The sequence below is a fragment of the Chrysemys picta genome, chromosome 4, assembly GCF_011386835.1.
Source record: "Chrysemys picta bellii isolate R12L10 chromosome 4, ASM1138683v2, whole genome shotgun sequence".
In the NCBI taxonomy this organism is placed as follows: Eukaryota; Metazoa; Chordata; order Testudines; family Emydidae; genus Chrysemys; species Chrysemys picta.
The window spans coordinates 53,310,014-53,324,326 of NC_088794.1; the positions used below are offsets into that span (position 1 = coordinate 53,310,014).

The window sequence follows — 14,313 nt, forward strand, 5'->3', positions numbered from 1 at the left end:
ACTTTGAGCATAAACAACACTTTGCATTTAATAATTCCTTTAATCATAAAGCAGAATCTCAAAGCATTTTACAAACAGTTACTTAACCCTCATAATACCCTGTGAAGCATTACATGGGGAAACCAAGACAGTCACAAAAAGCTAGATTTTCAGAAGAGGTCAGCACCCACAATCGGGATCAGATTTTCAAGGGCTTGGATCCTATATAGGCACCTAAATAAGGGTCACATTTAATGCAGCAGCTTCCATTGTGATACTCGTGGCTACATTTTCAAAAGAGCTCAGAACGTAACATGCTGAGCTTTTTTGAAAACCTGGCCCTTAGTGACAGCCAACACCCTACTACACATCAGGAGCAAAGCCAGAAGCAGAACCAGTACTTAAATTCCTCACTTCTGACCACAAGGCAATTCTTGTTCCCTATAGTAAATGTATTGCCTACATATGTACATGCAACAGGGCTGAGTAATGACTGGTGTGGAAGTCAATGGGAAGCCCCAGGATGGCACAAGAACTAGGGGTCACCAAATGAAATTAATAGGCAGCAGGTTTAAAACAAATACAAGGAAGTTCTTCTTCACGCAGCGCACAGTCAACTTGTGGAACTCCTTACGAGGAGATTGCGAAGGCTAGGACTATAACAGCGTTTAAAAGAGAACTGGATAAATTCATGGAGATTAAGTCCATTAATGGCTATTAGCCTGGGTGGGTAAGGAATGGTGTCCCTAGCCTCTGTTTGTCAGAGGGTGGAGATGGATGGCAGGAGAGAGATCACTTGATCATTACCTGTTAGGTCCACTCCCTTTGGGGCACCTGGCATTGGCCACCGTCAGTAGACAGGATACTGGGCTAGATGGACCTTTAGTCTGACCCGGTACGGCCGTTCTTATGTTATGTTCTTAAGGGTCTGCTCCCACATATCCAGTTGAAGGATCTCGCCCTCAATTTTTTTTTTTTTTTTTAATTTTCCTTAGACCTAAAACTTAATGTGGCATTAACAGGATGAGTTCATTTGATTTTTGCAATTCCTGGTCCTTAAAAGAAAAAACATCCCAGGGCATTCATATAAGACTATGTAGCATTTAGTTGGGTATATAATCATTTAAATAAAATCAGTTGTGTTTGTTTCACTATAGCTCTATCAGGAAGCTGTGCACTGCTCAAAAGCTACAGAAAAATGATGGCACCCCATTTTAAGAAAGAAATAACTTTACTATTTAAAACAAATTCCTTAAATATGCCAGAAGCACTAGTCTTCATTTAGGATTTAATAGGTCTTAAACCTGATGTCTAAAACAAAAACAATTAACATTGTAAGAGTACAAAAATAAAATTTAAAAAATTGCCTTAACTTGTATAAAATTTTGAATCTCTTAAAAAAAATCACAGTGGGAGTTTTATGAAAAAAAGATCAGAGGAAAACCCTAGCATTCTGGGGGGCACTGGCTGGCTCAGATGATTGGTAACTTCCAGGTTACTAGTTTCAGTAAGGACTAAAAGTGGTTGACAAATAATGGCCATCTGAAAGCCTATGAGAAGCAGGAAGCCTCAGAAGCTCATTTTGACTGGGAGGAAGAGGGGTGCATTGAGCAGGGAGAGTCAGGGGCAGTGGGGCAATGTCAAGACGTCAGGGATAGGATGGGGAGTGGTTCCTACCTGCTCCTCAGACCAATCTAAAGCACTGAGGTGGCCATTCCAGCACTTCTGAGTCCTGCTCTCACTACCCCTGCCCCTTGCGCACAGCTTACAATGAACAACAAGCACAGAAGCAGAAATATAGATCAGCCTCCACAATATTTCCTTTACAGGGGTGCTTGCCCCCCAAAACCTCATGGTTCTACTGCTCCTGATGAGAAGTCAATTTGGTAGTGTCTTTATTCCTGTTGCCAGTAGACAAGTGATCACAAACCTAAAGAGCCCCACTTCTAAATGGTACCCATGGCAGTCTCTACAGAGAGTCCAATAACTGGATGGATATAGAAAACAAATTATCTTCCAATTCCTAGCAGTGGTCTTTTCAGATCAGGAATGAGCCACACTAGTGAATCTGCATAGAGAAGCTTGCATTGCTGTGAGCTATGCTGTATCTGTTCTCTAGATAAACAGAAGCCCTCAATCTCCAGAATTGTCAAGTCAACACTACATTCACACACGCAAACATAAATTCAGCCATAAAAGTTAATCTCTCCCCGCCCCCCCCCCCCCCCCCCACTAGAAAGTTCATGAAGACCTGGACATGGTTTATAATGGAAGAACACTCTCAACCACAACTAGTATTAAACTTTAGGCAACACAATCTCAAATGCCTGAGAAGGGGCCAAGGGTGCCACATGATCCTGAAGTTCAGAGGACACACCTGATTTTCATGGCCTGTCCCATATCTTTGAAACCTTTCTGGATAGCTAAAGAAACCCCACAGCTATTTTGAATTTCTCAGCATTGTATCTGTAACAAGTTACACAAGAAATGATATTCTTTTCCACTCACTGACTACTGAAACAGCAAATAAACCTGGAGTCAGAAGATTCCATGGAAGATGTGGAGATGTGAAGAGGAGAAGAGTCTAAAGTAAGGAACGTAGATGAGAAATTGTACATTCTTTGTACAAACTTTGACATCATTTAAAATTCAATAGTTGTAGGTGTCTTTACCTAATGAGAGCAGTGATCTTTCTAAATCCACCCTCCTTCCTAATAGCCCATCCTGCCAGTTTCACCAGAATGCTCCAATACAAACAAGGGATAGGCAAAAAAGGCAGAAAAAACAAACATAGAAAACGAAAGGGCTGCTGCTCTGGCCTGTAATACAGAAAGGGATTAATTTTTCAAAGAAGCAGGAAGGAAGAAGAAAAAAAGACTCAAAAACATTTAGAAATTGAATGTCTTTTTGCACTGGTAAAAGGATATGTAGCCTGTCTCCTCTAGAAGCATTTGTTTCAGGAACCTGTTCAGTGGCCTATGTGAAGTGTTCATATTCTTATGGACAAAGGCCCACACCAGAAATAAAAACTATTAAAACTGGCATCTTTGTAGGTACTCTAAAGAGAGGTCAAGGACTGAACTAGCATGGAGACTGAGGCTATGTCTACATTGCACTTTTGACAGTAAAATTTTTGTCGGTCACGGCTGTGAAAAAAAACATCCCCCTGACCAACAAAAGTTTTACCCACAAAAAGCACCGGTGTAGACAGCGCTTTGTCAGTGGGAGATGCTCTCGTTGGGGGTGGTTTTATTTTGTCGGCAGGAGAGAGCTCAGAAAGAGCAGCTACACTGCATACCTTACAACAGCACTGCTATAGCAGCACAGCTGTGTGGCCGGAATGTGCACAGTATAGACCAGGGGTTGGCAACCTTTCAGAAATGGTGTACCGAACCTTCATTTATTCACTCTAATTTAAGGTTCTGCATGCCAGTAATACATTTTAATGTTTTTAGAAGGTCTCTTTCTATAAGTCTATAATATATAACTAAACTATTGTTGTATGTAAAGTAAATAAGGTTTTAAAAATGTTTAAGAAGCTTCATTTAAAATTAAATTAAAATGCAGAGCCCCTGGAACGGTGGCCAGGACTTGGGCAATGTGAGTGCCACTGAAAATCAGCTCACATGCCACCTTTGGCATATGTGCCATAGGTTGTCTACCCCTGATATAGACATAACCTGAATTACCGTCTCACATTTAGAAGTTCTCCCTGCAATTCAGGACTTGGTGGGGCACAACGAGGTATATGACTCCCCTTTTACATCTACACTGCATTTTTCTTTCAGTAGCGTGTAGAGTAGGTATTTGTTAGCCGCCCTCGCATGGGTTTAAGTAGCAGTGTAGAACAGCTTAGTAAGTGGAGTACAAACACTCCTGAAGGCTGTGGGTATGTACCCGAATACATATCCTACACAGCTCTTTGCTTGCCCAAGCCATGCCTTCCTGTCTACACTGCTGTTTTTAACTGTGTAGTATCCCACTACTTCCCAGCTGCTGGAGTTTTTCCACTTCACAGAAAAAGACTTCAGCAGTGAGCAAAGGCTCCCGGCTGCTGGATCCCTTCCCCGCTGCAGGTAAAGACTGGCAGCGGGGGAGGTTCTGGCCACTCTGTTGCAGGGAAAGGCTCCAGCAGTGGGGATCAGCCTTTCCCCTCTACCTTCTTCCACCAGAGCCTTTCCTCATGGCAATGAAAGTCTCTGGCAGCAGTGAGTTGCTGAAACCTTTCACTGCTGCCTCCCACTGCCAGTGCTTTTCACTACACATACCATACACGCTGCCAAAAGCGGTGTGCAATGTAGACGTAGCCTTAGGCTTACTTTAAACCTGTCCTTTAAATAGCTTTATTTCAGTGTTTGCCACTGAAAATTGACATTAAATGTTGATTCATAAGAGAATTGGTATTGAAAGCTTTGGCTAGATAAATCCAATGTAATATCAAGATTCCTTTTTAGTTCATTTTGAATTTCTAGCAAGCCCATCACACATCGGGATCTGTGGATAATTGAGGGCTATGGGGTGAGAGAGCAGTTCAGTCTCCTTGCTACTTCAATCTTTGACCTTCTTGCTCACCCCTAGAAGCAGGCCTTCAAAAATGGTGGACACACACCAGCAAGGCACTGTGGGGATTCTTACACTGTCTCTACCTATGTTGAACTTGCAACATGAATAAGTGTTAGACTTTAGTTTTAAGTGCTGTAAATAAGTTTGGCCAATATGACCTATTTGTAATGTGCTTACAAAGTTTATTTAATCATTTGTTTGTGTTTTTCTCTTAACGGTAAGTGTTTAAAATATTCAGTAAAGAAAAAGGCTTTAGTTTCAGGCCTCTAAAATATCATTACACGATGGACAACACTTAAAACAAAAATAATAATTAACAACTGACAAATACCTCATTTGTTTATACCTTTCACAATAATTTAACTTGGTTAAATATATATTTTTATATTTATGCTTAATTTAACATATGTATTATTTATCTAGAGTTTGTATAATCTATAATACAAAATTGTATTTGCAAACCAATGAGTCTAGACTGTGACCTACAGCTACGCTGAGTTGTTACAATATGGTGTCAGTCTTTATATGAGAAAAAATGTGTAGATTAAAAATCCTTATAGATTATTTGTTGTTTTCAAACCTACTGCATATGCCAACAGCAAAGTGCTAAACCTCCATTTTGGTGGGTTCCAATATTCATTGTCACTGTATGTAATCTGAATAATTGAACAGTTGCTAATATAAACATGGAATGCATTAAATATGAGACTCTTGCAGGGAGAAGGGATGTAGACAGAGCAAGCTATATTTTAAACCACTTAACAAAGGTGAGGGGAACCCTAAACTCCTCAATACAGGAAAACCCATCCCATTACAGCAGGGGGAAGAGGAGAGGAAAAAGGAGATTTCAAGTTTAAGTGACCAAATATTAGCATAGCAACAAGAGATTCCATTTTCATGTTATGCTTACACTAACACTGTATTTTGCCTTATATACTACAGTAATTTGGAGCTGCACATATACCTAAGATAGACAGATAATATAATTATTAAATAATAATAAAAAGAAGCCAAAACAGAGACTGATCACTTGGAAAATTTTAGGATTTGTATTTTTTTAAGTTAACAAAATTAACCTGAGTTATACAATATATAAGCAAACCTGACCCAATAAAATCTTTTGTAAATAATATTTTTACTTTTAATTTTTTTCTCCCAGCTTTTTTAAAAAGGGGCTGAATCCACTTGGACAAGTTTCTGCACAGAGGGAGCACTGCACTTCTGAAAATAGAGATTTATAAGGAAAAGGCAACCCTGAACAACAGGAGAGTAATAATAAGATGCTATAATCCAAAATAAAGGGTGAAACAAAGCTGCGAGTATAGCGAAGAGGTTTGGGGTGAAATCATAAACACGGGAGCTTCCCCATGGTGGTTTAGGATGAGGTCACTAGAAGCTCTCAATGTCCCAGCATTTGTAGCCTCGCAATTCAGGGGCTGCACCTACAAGACACAGTATTGTTCTTGACACCGCATCTCTTATTAGTAGTCCATGCCGTTAACAAATTGGACCACGCCTTTCACTGGGCCGCTTTTAATGTTGCCGTTTCGCAGTTTAATGCACTGGGAGAATGTTACTCTTTTGTACAGATCGAGATACACGTTCGCTATATTGGGCTTCCCTAGGAATCGCTGGAGGAAAACATGAACTCTTGAACCCTTTGGAGAAGGGGGAAACCAGCAACTTTCCCTGCTCAGATTAGCCTCCCTCATTGACTGTTCAGAACCTGGTACAAACTCCAGCCCTGGGACCGCAGATTAGAGGAAAGGCGCCTCCTGCCAGCCTGCATCCACCCCCGGGGGCCCACTGCTGCTGGGGGAGAGAAAGAAAAGCTGCCCTGGCCATTGCGAACGTGCGTGTGCCGGGCCGCTGGGACGCCAGCCCGGATTCCAGCTCTCGCCAGCTCGCCCCCGCCAGCAGCGCGCCGTGGCCCAGTTACTGCCCCGCGGCCTTGCTCCTTACCGCCGGGCCCCAGCTGCGCCCCAGAGCCCGGCTCCGTGCCCCGCGGCTCCCTCCTGCAGCCCCGGCTCCCTGGAGGGCCCAGCCCCGGGGGACGCCCCTCAGGCCCTCCCCACCCGCGAGAAGTTCTTCTCCGCCCCGCTTGGCTCGCACCGCGCGGAGGAGCCCCCCAGAGAGGGCGCCGGTGACCCCCACGCCCCCATGCGGGGAAGGCCCCGTCTCAGTCCCCGGCCTTTCCTGGCGCAGCCCCCCGGCGGACCCTCCTTACCTGGGCTTGAGGCTGCCCGCGCCTCGCTCGTAGGCCCAGGCGGCGGTGGCGGCTGGCTGCGCGGCGGCGGCTGGAGCCAGCGGGTCGGCGAAGCTGGGAGTCGGCGGGTAGTTCCTGTCCATCATCGGGGCAGCGAGCGGGGCGCGGGGGCTGCGCTCGGGCGCTGTGTGCGGGGCGGCGGCAACGGGCACCGAGCAGAGCGGGTGGGAACGGCCCCCCCTTCCCTCATGCGGGGCGGGCAGCGCCGCGTCCCCCCGCCGCTCCGGGCCAGGCCGCCGAGTGCCTCCTCCCCCCCACCCGGCTCAGCTCCGGGCGGCGGCCGGCGGGCGGCTCAGGGGAGCAGCGCACGGAGGAGGCGGTGGCAGGGGCTGCGAGTCGCCCAGGCGGAGACCCATGTCGGGCTGCTCCTTCCCAGGATGCACCTCCCCCTCCACAGCTCACTGGGACTGATGGGCTTCGGCTCCCGCGGCCAGGGGGCAAGGGAGGCCGGGGGGTGGGGATTGCCTGGCGGGGCAGACAGCGCAGGATGGGTCGGGGCAGGGCGTGTCTGTAATCTAGCCTCGGAGAAACGGGGTGGCTTTAATCCCGGTTGAAAGGGGGCCGTAGCCTACCTATAGGGGTGAGTCGAAAATATGGTGAGATGTAATCCGGATTGGGGGGGTGGTAACCAGCCCCAGAGAGGGGCTTTAATCCAGACTATGAATGCGAGGGAGGTATTTAATCGGGTGTTTGGGGAGCTATAATCCGAAGTCCCTTTGTGTGGGAGAGGGAGAGGAGTGCTTAATCCCGGGGATTCCCGAGTCTCAGGCAGAATAGTGTGCGGAGGTGAGTGTCCCTCGATGGCGGGGCCCAGTTGGGGGAAGATTGAGCTTCATTAAGGGCTGAAACATAATTTTCCTTCTCGGTCCGGAGCTGTGGCAGGTAAAGTGCCCGCGCTTTGCCACGCCCACCCCGTGCCCTCCAGCCAGCTTGCTGTGGCCACTCATGTTATATAGGAGGAGGAATGTTCTCCTTTGCCGTTCGCACTGGGGGGCGGCGGCAGCGGCGGGGAGAGAGGCGCCTTCTCCAGTTCCAGCGGATCGTTTGCCTACAGCTTGTCAAATTCGCGGGTGAGGTAGTTGTTATTCTCCCCCATATGCGGGTAGTGATCGCTGTCCTGGAGAAGGAGGGATGATTCCCCCAACTCCCTACTTGCATGTCCCCGTGAAGCCTACAGCTCCATACGTGATGCTTCCCCCCCACACACCTTGACAAATTTTCCCTCCGGGGGAATGTGGTGATTTGTACCTTATATTCTTCAAACCAGGTGAAGAAGTTTACATTCAAAAGCAGGTGCCAAGCAGCAAAGATTTGTTGCAATGATAGGACTCTGAACTTCCTTTTCCCCCACACAGCTATTACCACCACCACAGACTTTTCCTAATTCTCATCCCTCGGTAGGGAGATTATCTTTTGGGAATTAATTTAAAAGCAGTTATACACAGTTTTCTCCCATTGTTGAGGAAAGGCTTTGTTGTGAGTGTATTGCTGCTGATAATTTACAATCTCACTCAGGCTTTGTAAAATTTCCCTCAGTCCCTGCTATCCCAGTTTGAGAACAGCTCTGTTGCAGACAGTTCTGTTTCCTGGAAGTTGTTTGTATTGTTCCTTCAACAGCAGGAATAATAAAAAGCACCAGTTCCTCACATACCAGTAGACAGCATAGATATAAAATATTCAGAGAAGGAGAGGAGCCATTGAAACAAAATCAAACACCTTGACATATTTTGTACTACATTGGCTTTAAAGGTGTTGACAACTTCTAAACCTATTACAATAATAATCAAAATACATTTAACTTAAGTACAATTAGATAAGTTATTCTTGATTCTCACATTTTTCTCCTCTGTTCTTTTATCATAATATTTATTCTATTAAAATATCTGATCCCTTTCCTCTCAAGATAAAATTAATATATTTTTCCCCCTATCCTGTTCCCTCACCCACAAGTATTTTTTGTCACCACATCATGTTGTTATCTCTTAATAAACATAAAATGCCATTACTTTGCATGGAGTTTTATGGAGATTAAATAAAAACAAGGTTCCTGCTACAAAGATTGTAAAATCTAGGATATCTGAGCTAGTGGAGAGCCTCACTGGGAGGTCCATTCAGACGCAGAGATCCACCCATGGATGTCATTGCACGATTGGGGCCTACAAACCTAGAACAGGAATATAGACAGAGAAAGGTGTTAGTGAAAGAAGAGATGCGGGATTCAACCGTGTATAGTAAGGCAAAAGAAGAGGGGTTCTCAGGAGAGATTTGATGGTGGGTGCAGTTTGAGGATAGACGGTGAACTGATAAGAGTGGTGTTTCACATGTAGGGAATAGCATGTAAAAGGCAAGAGAAGGAGGAGAGTATGAAAAACAAGGTGAGAAGAGTGCAGGCCATGAAATGAGGAGTAGAGACTTAAAAATGAAGATAAGGATTTAAACTTTAGAGGAAATGAATTTGAGGGAGATGAATAGTCAAAACAGCAGAAATAGATTAAATAATCTTATTATTGGGCAGAGGTTAAGGGAGAGTCAAGAATTTGCTTATAATAGTCCAGGCAGGATAGAACTATGGCTTGAACCAGTTTTGATAGTGGAGAGAAAACATAAAGGTGCAGATTTTATAAATGTTTTAAAGGCAGAAGCAACAAGATTGGGCAAGAGTCTGTATATGAGCAGATAAAGGAAGGGAGGAGTGAAAGATTAACCAAGTCTGTGAAGGACCAATTCCAAAACAAAACAAAAACAGTAGAGTGGTCAGTATTAATGAAGAAAGGGAGAAGGCTAGAGAGTTAGGATCATAGGCTAGGGGTTCAGTTTTTGCCATGTTTAGTTTAAGGAAGCAGCGAGTCACCCATGAGGAGACAGGAAGAAATGAGGTCCTGGACGTAATGGGAGAGGTAGATGTGAGAGTGATCAGTACAGAGGTCGTAAGAAACCATGAGAGTTCATAAAGTCACACAGGGGCAAGGGTAGAGAGGAAAAGAGAGGGGACCAAAGACAGTGAGTTTTCCTTGTCCTTCCATATGACAGCACCTGTACTGCTGGAGCCACCCGGAAGAGGGTGGGTGAGATGGGTCACCCACTGGAGAAGATATAGGTTGCTATTTACATATGAATTAAATGTGATGACAAAAACTAACTGTCAGTTTTATGCTAATGCCCAAGTAAATATACAGTAGAGGCTATTGAAAGCAGCATTTCCAGCAGGAAAGGATTTACATATTGTCTTGATTTCCCTGCAGGATCTCAAGTAATCTCCATTACAATATTACAATTACAATACATTGTTTCCTTCAAAAGTGGGAGTGGGGGGGGGGGGCGAGGTGAAGGAATTGCAGACACCCATACCACACACAATGCCTTGCCAACCTTCAGTGTTTGCTGTCAAGAAACTATGCTAATGCAGGACTCCCATACAAATTTTATTGCCATAAGTATAGATCAGCAACATACTAATAAATGACAGCTACCAGTGAATTATGGAGGTCATCGCAAATAAATGAACAATAGAAACTATAGTATCCTATCCCACTGTATATTTTGTTTATACTATATTGATTAGAAACAGGTATTAAAGAGAAAATGTACATATTAATATTATGGCATGTGACTCTCCATGTAAAGTCATGGTAAATAAGACCACATGACTTTACAGTTAAGAAAAACAGTCCACCACACATACTAGTGTACCACATTAATTAAATATCAGGTTGCTACAAACACAATATTTCCCAAAATATTGCTGAGATAGGTCAGATATCATTTATAAGGGAAGCTGAGTGACATCTGCTGATTTGTTTCATTTCTTTGAAGTAATTGCAGCTGAGATTGATGAATGAACAGGATGTAATTTGCATCGCTGAAGTCCACAAGTGCAGAATAAAGTCAATTTATCTAATGGTTTGCAGTTTATGCACACAGTATAAATCCACTTGCTCTAATGACAAACCCTGAGACCTTTGCAGCTTTTTAGCACACTGACTTGGGTTGCTTGCTGCTGTTCTATATCTGGGAAATCCATATTGAAGTGTGTTTGTCTTAGTGTTTTACATTTTTGTGCTTGATTATTGTTTAATTTGAAGGATATCATTTTTTCAGTCTTTGAACACAAATGGGCTCAGAAAGGATCCCACTTAAAAAGAATCAGCTCTTTATAGTGCCTGATCTTGATATTTTTATCTCTCAGGGTTTCACTGAAAGGCCTTTTAGTGATCTCTCTAATGATTCTTTGATTGTCCTAATCTCTCTTTTATGTTCAGTACTTAAGTTTATTTAAATGTATATAGTGAAATGTACATATAAAGACAAGGAGTATGTGTTGGGATTTAAGCTAGTGTATATAAAGTTAAAACCCTAAACACTAGTGTAAAGTATTTAGATTATTTTGCTTCTTGTTGTGTTAACAAGTAAAACTTTCAAGTTTCAAATACAGCAATTATCTTCCTTACATGAGCTGAGCTTTAGTTGGCTTTATATAACAGGGACCTGATTTTCAGAGCTGTTGAGCACTTGCAACCCAAACTGAAGACAGTAGGAGCTGCAGGTGCTATTGTCTCTGAAAGCAACTCCAAGTATTTAATGTTACAAAAGATACTTTTCTGAGATATGTGCCAAAGCAATTTTTGAATCTATGGAGATAAGTTACAAAATCTTTCTTTTATACATTAGAAAACTAGATGGAGTTAAGAGATTTAACAGCTGAAATTTAAATACTGTAATATAGTACTTGTGGTTTAGCAGGCTTAACCCATAGCTTGGCCTGCTGAGATCTTTTTTGTAGCTCATTGGTTGCTATTTAGTTTCTATAGAATTTAATTTCTTATTTAAAAAAAAAATACTGTTCAGAATGTCTTTTCCAGGGGAAAAACCCTGTGTGGGGAGAGGAAATGGAGTTCTGACTCTGATTTTCCTAAGAATTGTCCTATTGGGCAGGGGAAGACAGAATTTACTTTCCCCTGGAATTAGTTGGGTTCAGTTCTCTAAACCTGCAGATCGTGAGAGCACTATTGGAGGCAACTACATCAATATGGAGGCCTTTTGTCCTTCTGCACTCTACTGGGGCTGCCCAGGAATGCTGCCCCTAGACACTGATGACAGTGGGTCACTGTCTAGGGTCCACGCTACCTGAGGTTGTATTATTGGCTCAACATTGTCTTTCTCAGTAATGCCCCATCAGGTTTGAGGAGATTGTGCCACAGATGCTTCATCCATTCCACACATGCAAGAAAGCTCCCTTCCCTTCCATGGCCCCATAAGGAAGATACCCTGGAAATGGGTCCCCTCTGCTTTTGAAAGTGGAGGTGACTATCCAGCCCAAAGTTTCTAGCCCTTGCAAATATGAAACTCTGCAATGCTGTCTTTCTGAGCCTACAGAGAGGGAGCTTGAAACTGTAGCTCTGAATAATGGTAGAGAAACAAAACCAAACACTTGGAAAAATGTTGGGGATATACTGAAAACAATATTCTGATTCTTATAGAACTATACTTCATACCTTGAATACAGTGAATGTCCAGAATTCTTTTCCAGATAAGAACACCAATTATTAACCCTTTTATTGCTGAACTGTATCATTACTTACCATTTTCACAAAATTATCCAGATATTGTATTTATTCAATAGGGTTGAAAATCATAGAAGTTACATATGGAAACAACATAGTGGGTCTGTGGAGCACAATCCATGGTCCTCCCTCTTCAGTAAATTTATTACGTGAGTATTGACAAGAGTGGATTGTGGGATTAGGAGAGAAGAGATAGATGCATGTGCTGGATAGGGCAAACTGATCCAGAGTCTTCAGCTGCAGTTGGTGGAATCATAGAATATCAGGGTTGGAAGGGACCTCAGGAGGTCATCTAATCCAACCCCCTTGCTCAAAGCAGGACCAATCCCTAGACAGATTTTTACCCCATTCCCTAAATGCCCCCCTCAAGGATTGAACTCACAACCCTGGGTTTAGCAGGCCAGTGCTCAAACCACTGAGCTATCCTTCCCGCAGCACGTGTGGCTAACTGCAATATTTATCACTATATCCAAGCATGAAACCTCAGCTTGACTTTCAACAACTGAGGAAAATATTATATTCTGGTATTAGTAATACATAACTTTTTAGCTGCTAGGGGATCAGAAGAGCTTTACTAACAAATGCAAGAATTTTAATGGTTAGCTCCACTGGAATAACCTTTTCCACTTGTGAACAAAAACTCCAGAACTGTAGACTCTTGGCCTTATGCTGAATGGATCAAGAAGTTTCAAGACTCATAGACTTTAAGGTCAGAAGGGACCATCATAATTATCTAGTCTGACCCACTACACATTGCAGGCCACAGAACCTTACCCACCCACTCCTGTAATAGATTCCTAACCTCTGGCTGAGTCACTGATGTCCTCAAAACATGACTTCAAGTTACAGAAAATCCACTATTTACTCTAGTTTAATTTCCAAGTGACCTATGCTTCAGAGGAAGGTGAAAACCCCCCAGAGTTTCTGCCAATCTGAGCCAGGGGAAATTCCTTCCCAACCCTAAATATGGTGATCAGTTAGACCCTGAGGATGTGGGCAAGACCCGCCAGACACCTGGGAAAGAATATTCTGTAGTAACTTAGAGCCCTCCCGCATCTAGTGTCCCATCTTCAGCCATTGGAGATATTTGCTGCTGACAGTTGCAGATTGGCTACACGCCATTATAGGCAGTCTCATCATACCATCCCCTCCATAAACTTATCAAACTCAGTCTTGAAGTCAGTTAGGTTTTGTGCTCCCCTTGGAATAATTCAGAGACTTTCAAGATGATAAAAATATTCAAATTATTTACAGACCTATGTTCAGTTGAACCTCCAAAAAACTGAGGTCAAAGCTGAGCTAGGACTGATTGTCTTATAATGTTCTGATCCAAGTTTAGTGAAAGAAACTTATTTCAGCTTTACTAATGCCCAGTGATTGGCAGATATCCACTTATCTGAGGACTGCTATTTGTGCAGGCTTCCTTTAAGTGTATAAATGCCAGAGTATGATATCCTCTCAGAGTTCCTCTCAGAGTAGAGGCTTAGAGTGAGATTAATGAAGGGACTTAGTGTAACAATGCTGGTTCTGGCGGGACCCAACTGAGAGTGCCAATTCAGGACAAATTGCTTAAAACAGGGCAGTTACAGCCCAAGACTGGGGTTTTCCCACCTCTAAGGCAAACCAAACCAGCCAGACAAAGAGGACTTTGGTCTCACCCCACTGGCTAACCACAAGTCACATAAGCAATTCCCTTAGACACTCCAGTTTCCCAATATCATCACCAGTGTCACTTGTTATGGGGACAAATGGTTATGAAAACCAATACCCCAGTAAAAGAAAAAAGGTTCTCTTGATCCCAAAGGACCAAGCCCCAGACCCAGGTCAATATACAAATCAGATCTTACCCACAAATCATGCTGTTGCCAATCCTTTAGAATCTAAAATCTAAAGGTTTATTCATACAAGGAAAAAGATAGAGATGAGAGCTAGAATTGGTTAAAT

General features: G+C 43.2%; 1 protein-coding gene across 3 annotated transcripts in view; it reads right to left on the bottom strand.

Annotated features, from left to right (window-relative positions):
• QSER1 (glutamine and serine rich 1) overlaps positions 1-7,284 on the bottom strand; it is a 96,094-nt gene extending 88,810 nt beyond the window's left edge. The window contains exon 1 of one of the 3 annotated variants that reach the window (XM_005291519.5): positions 6,770-7,284. In XM_005291519.5, the coding sequence (XP_005291576.2) occupies positions 6,770-6,894 (125 nt within the window). In that variant the 5' untranslated portion in view covers positions 6,895-7,284. Of the gene's footprint in view, positions 1-6,504; positions 6,686-6,769 lie in introns of those variants that run through there. The other 2 variants (XM_042857278.2, XM_065592258.1) reach the window with 2 other exon arrangements.
• Between the last annotated feature and the right edge of the window lie 7,029 nt (positions 7,285-14,313).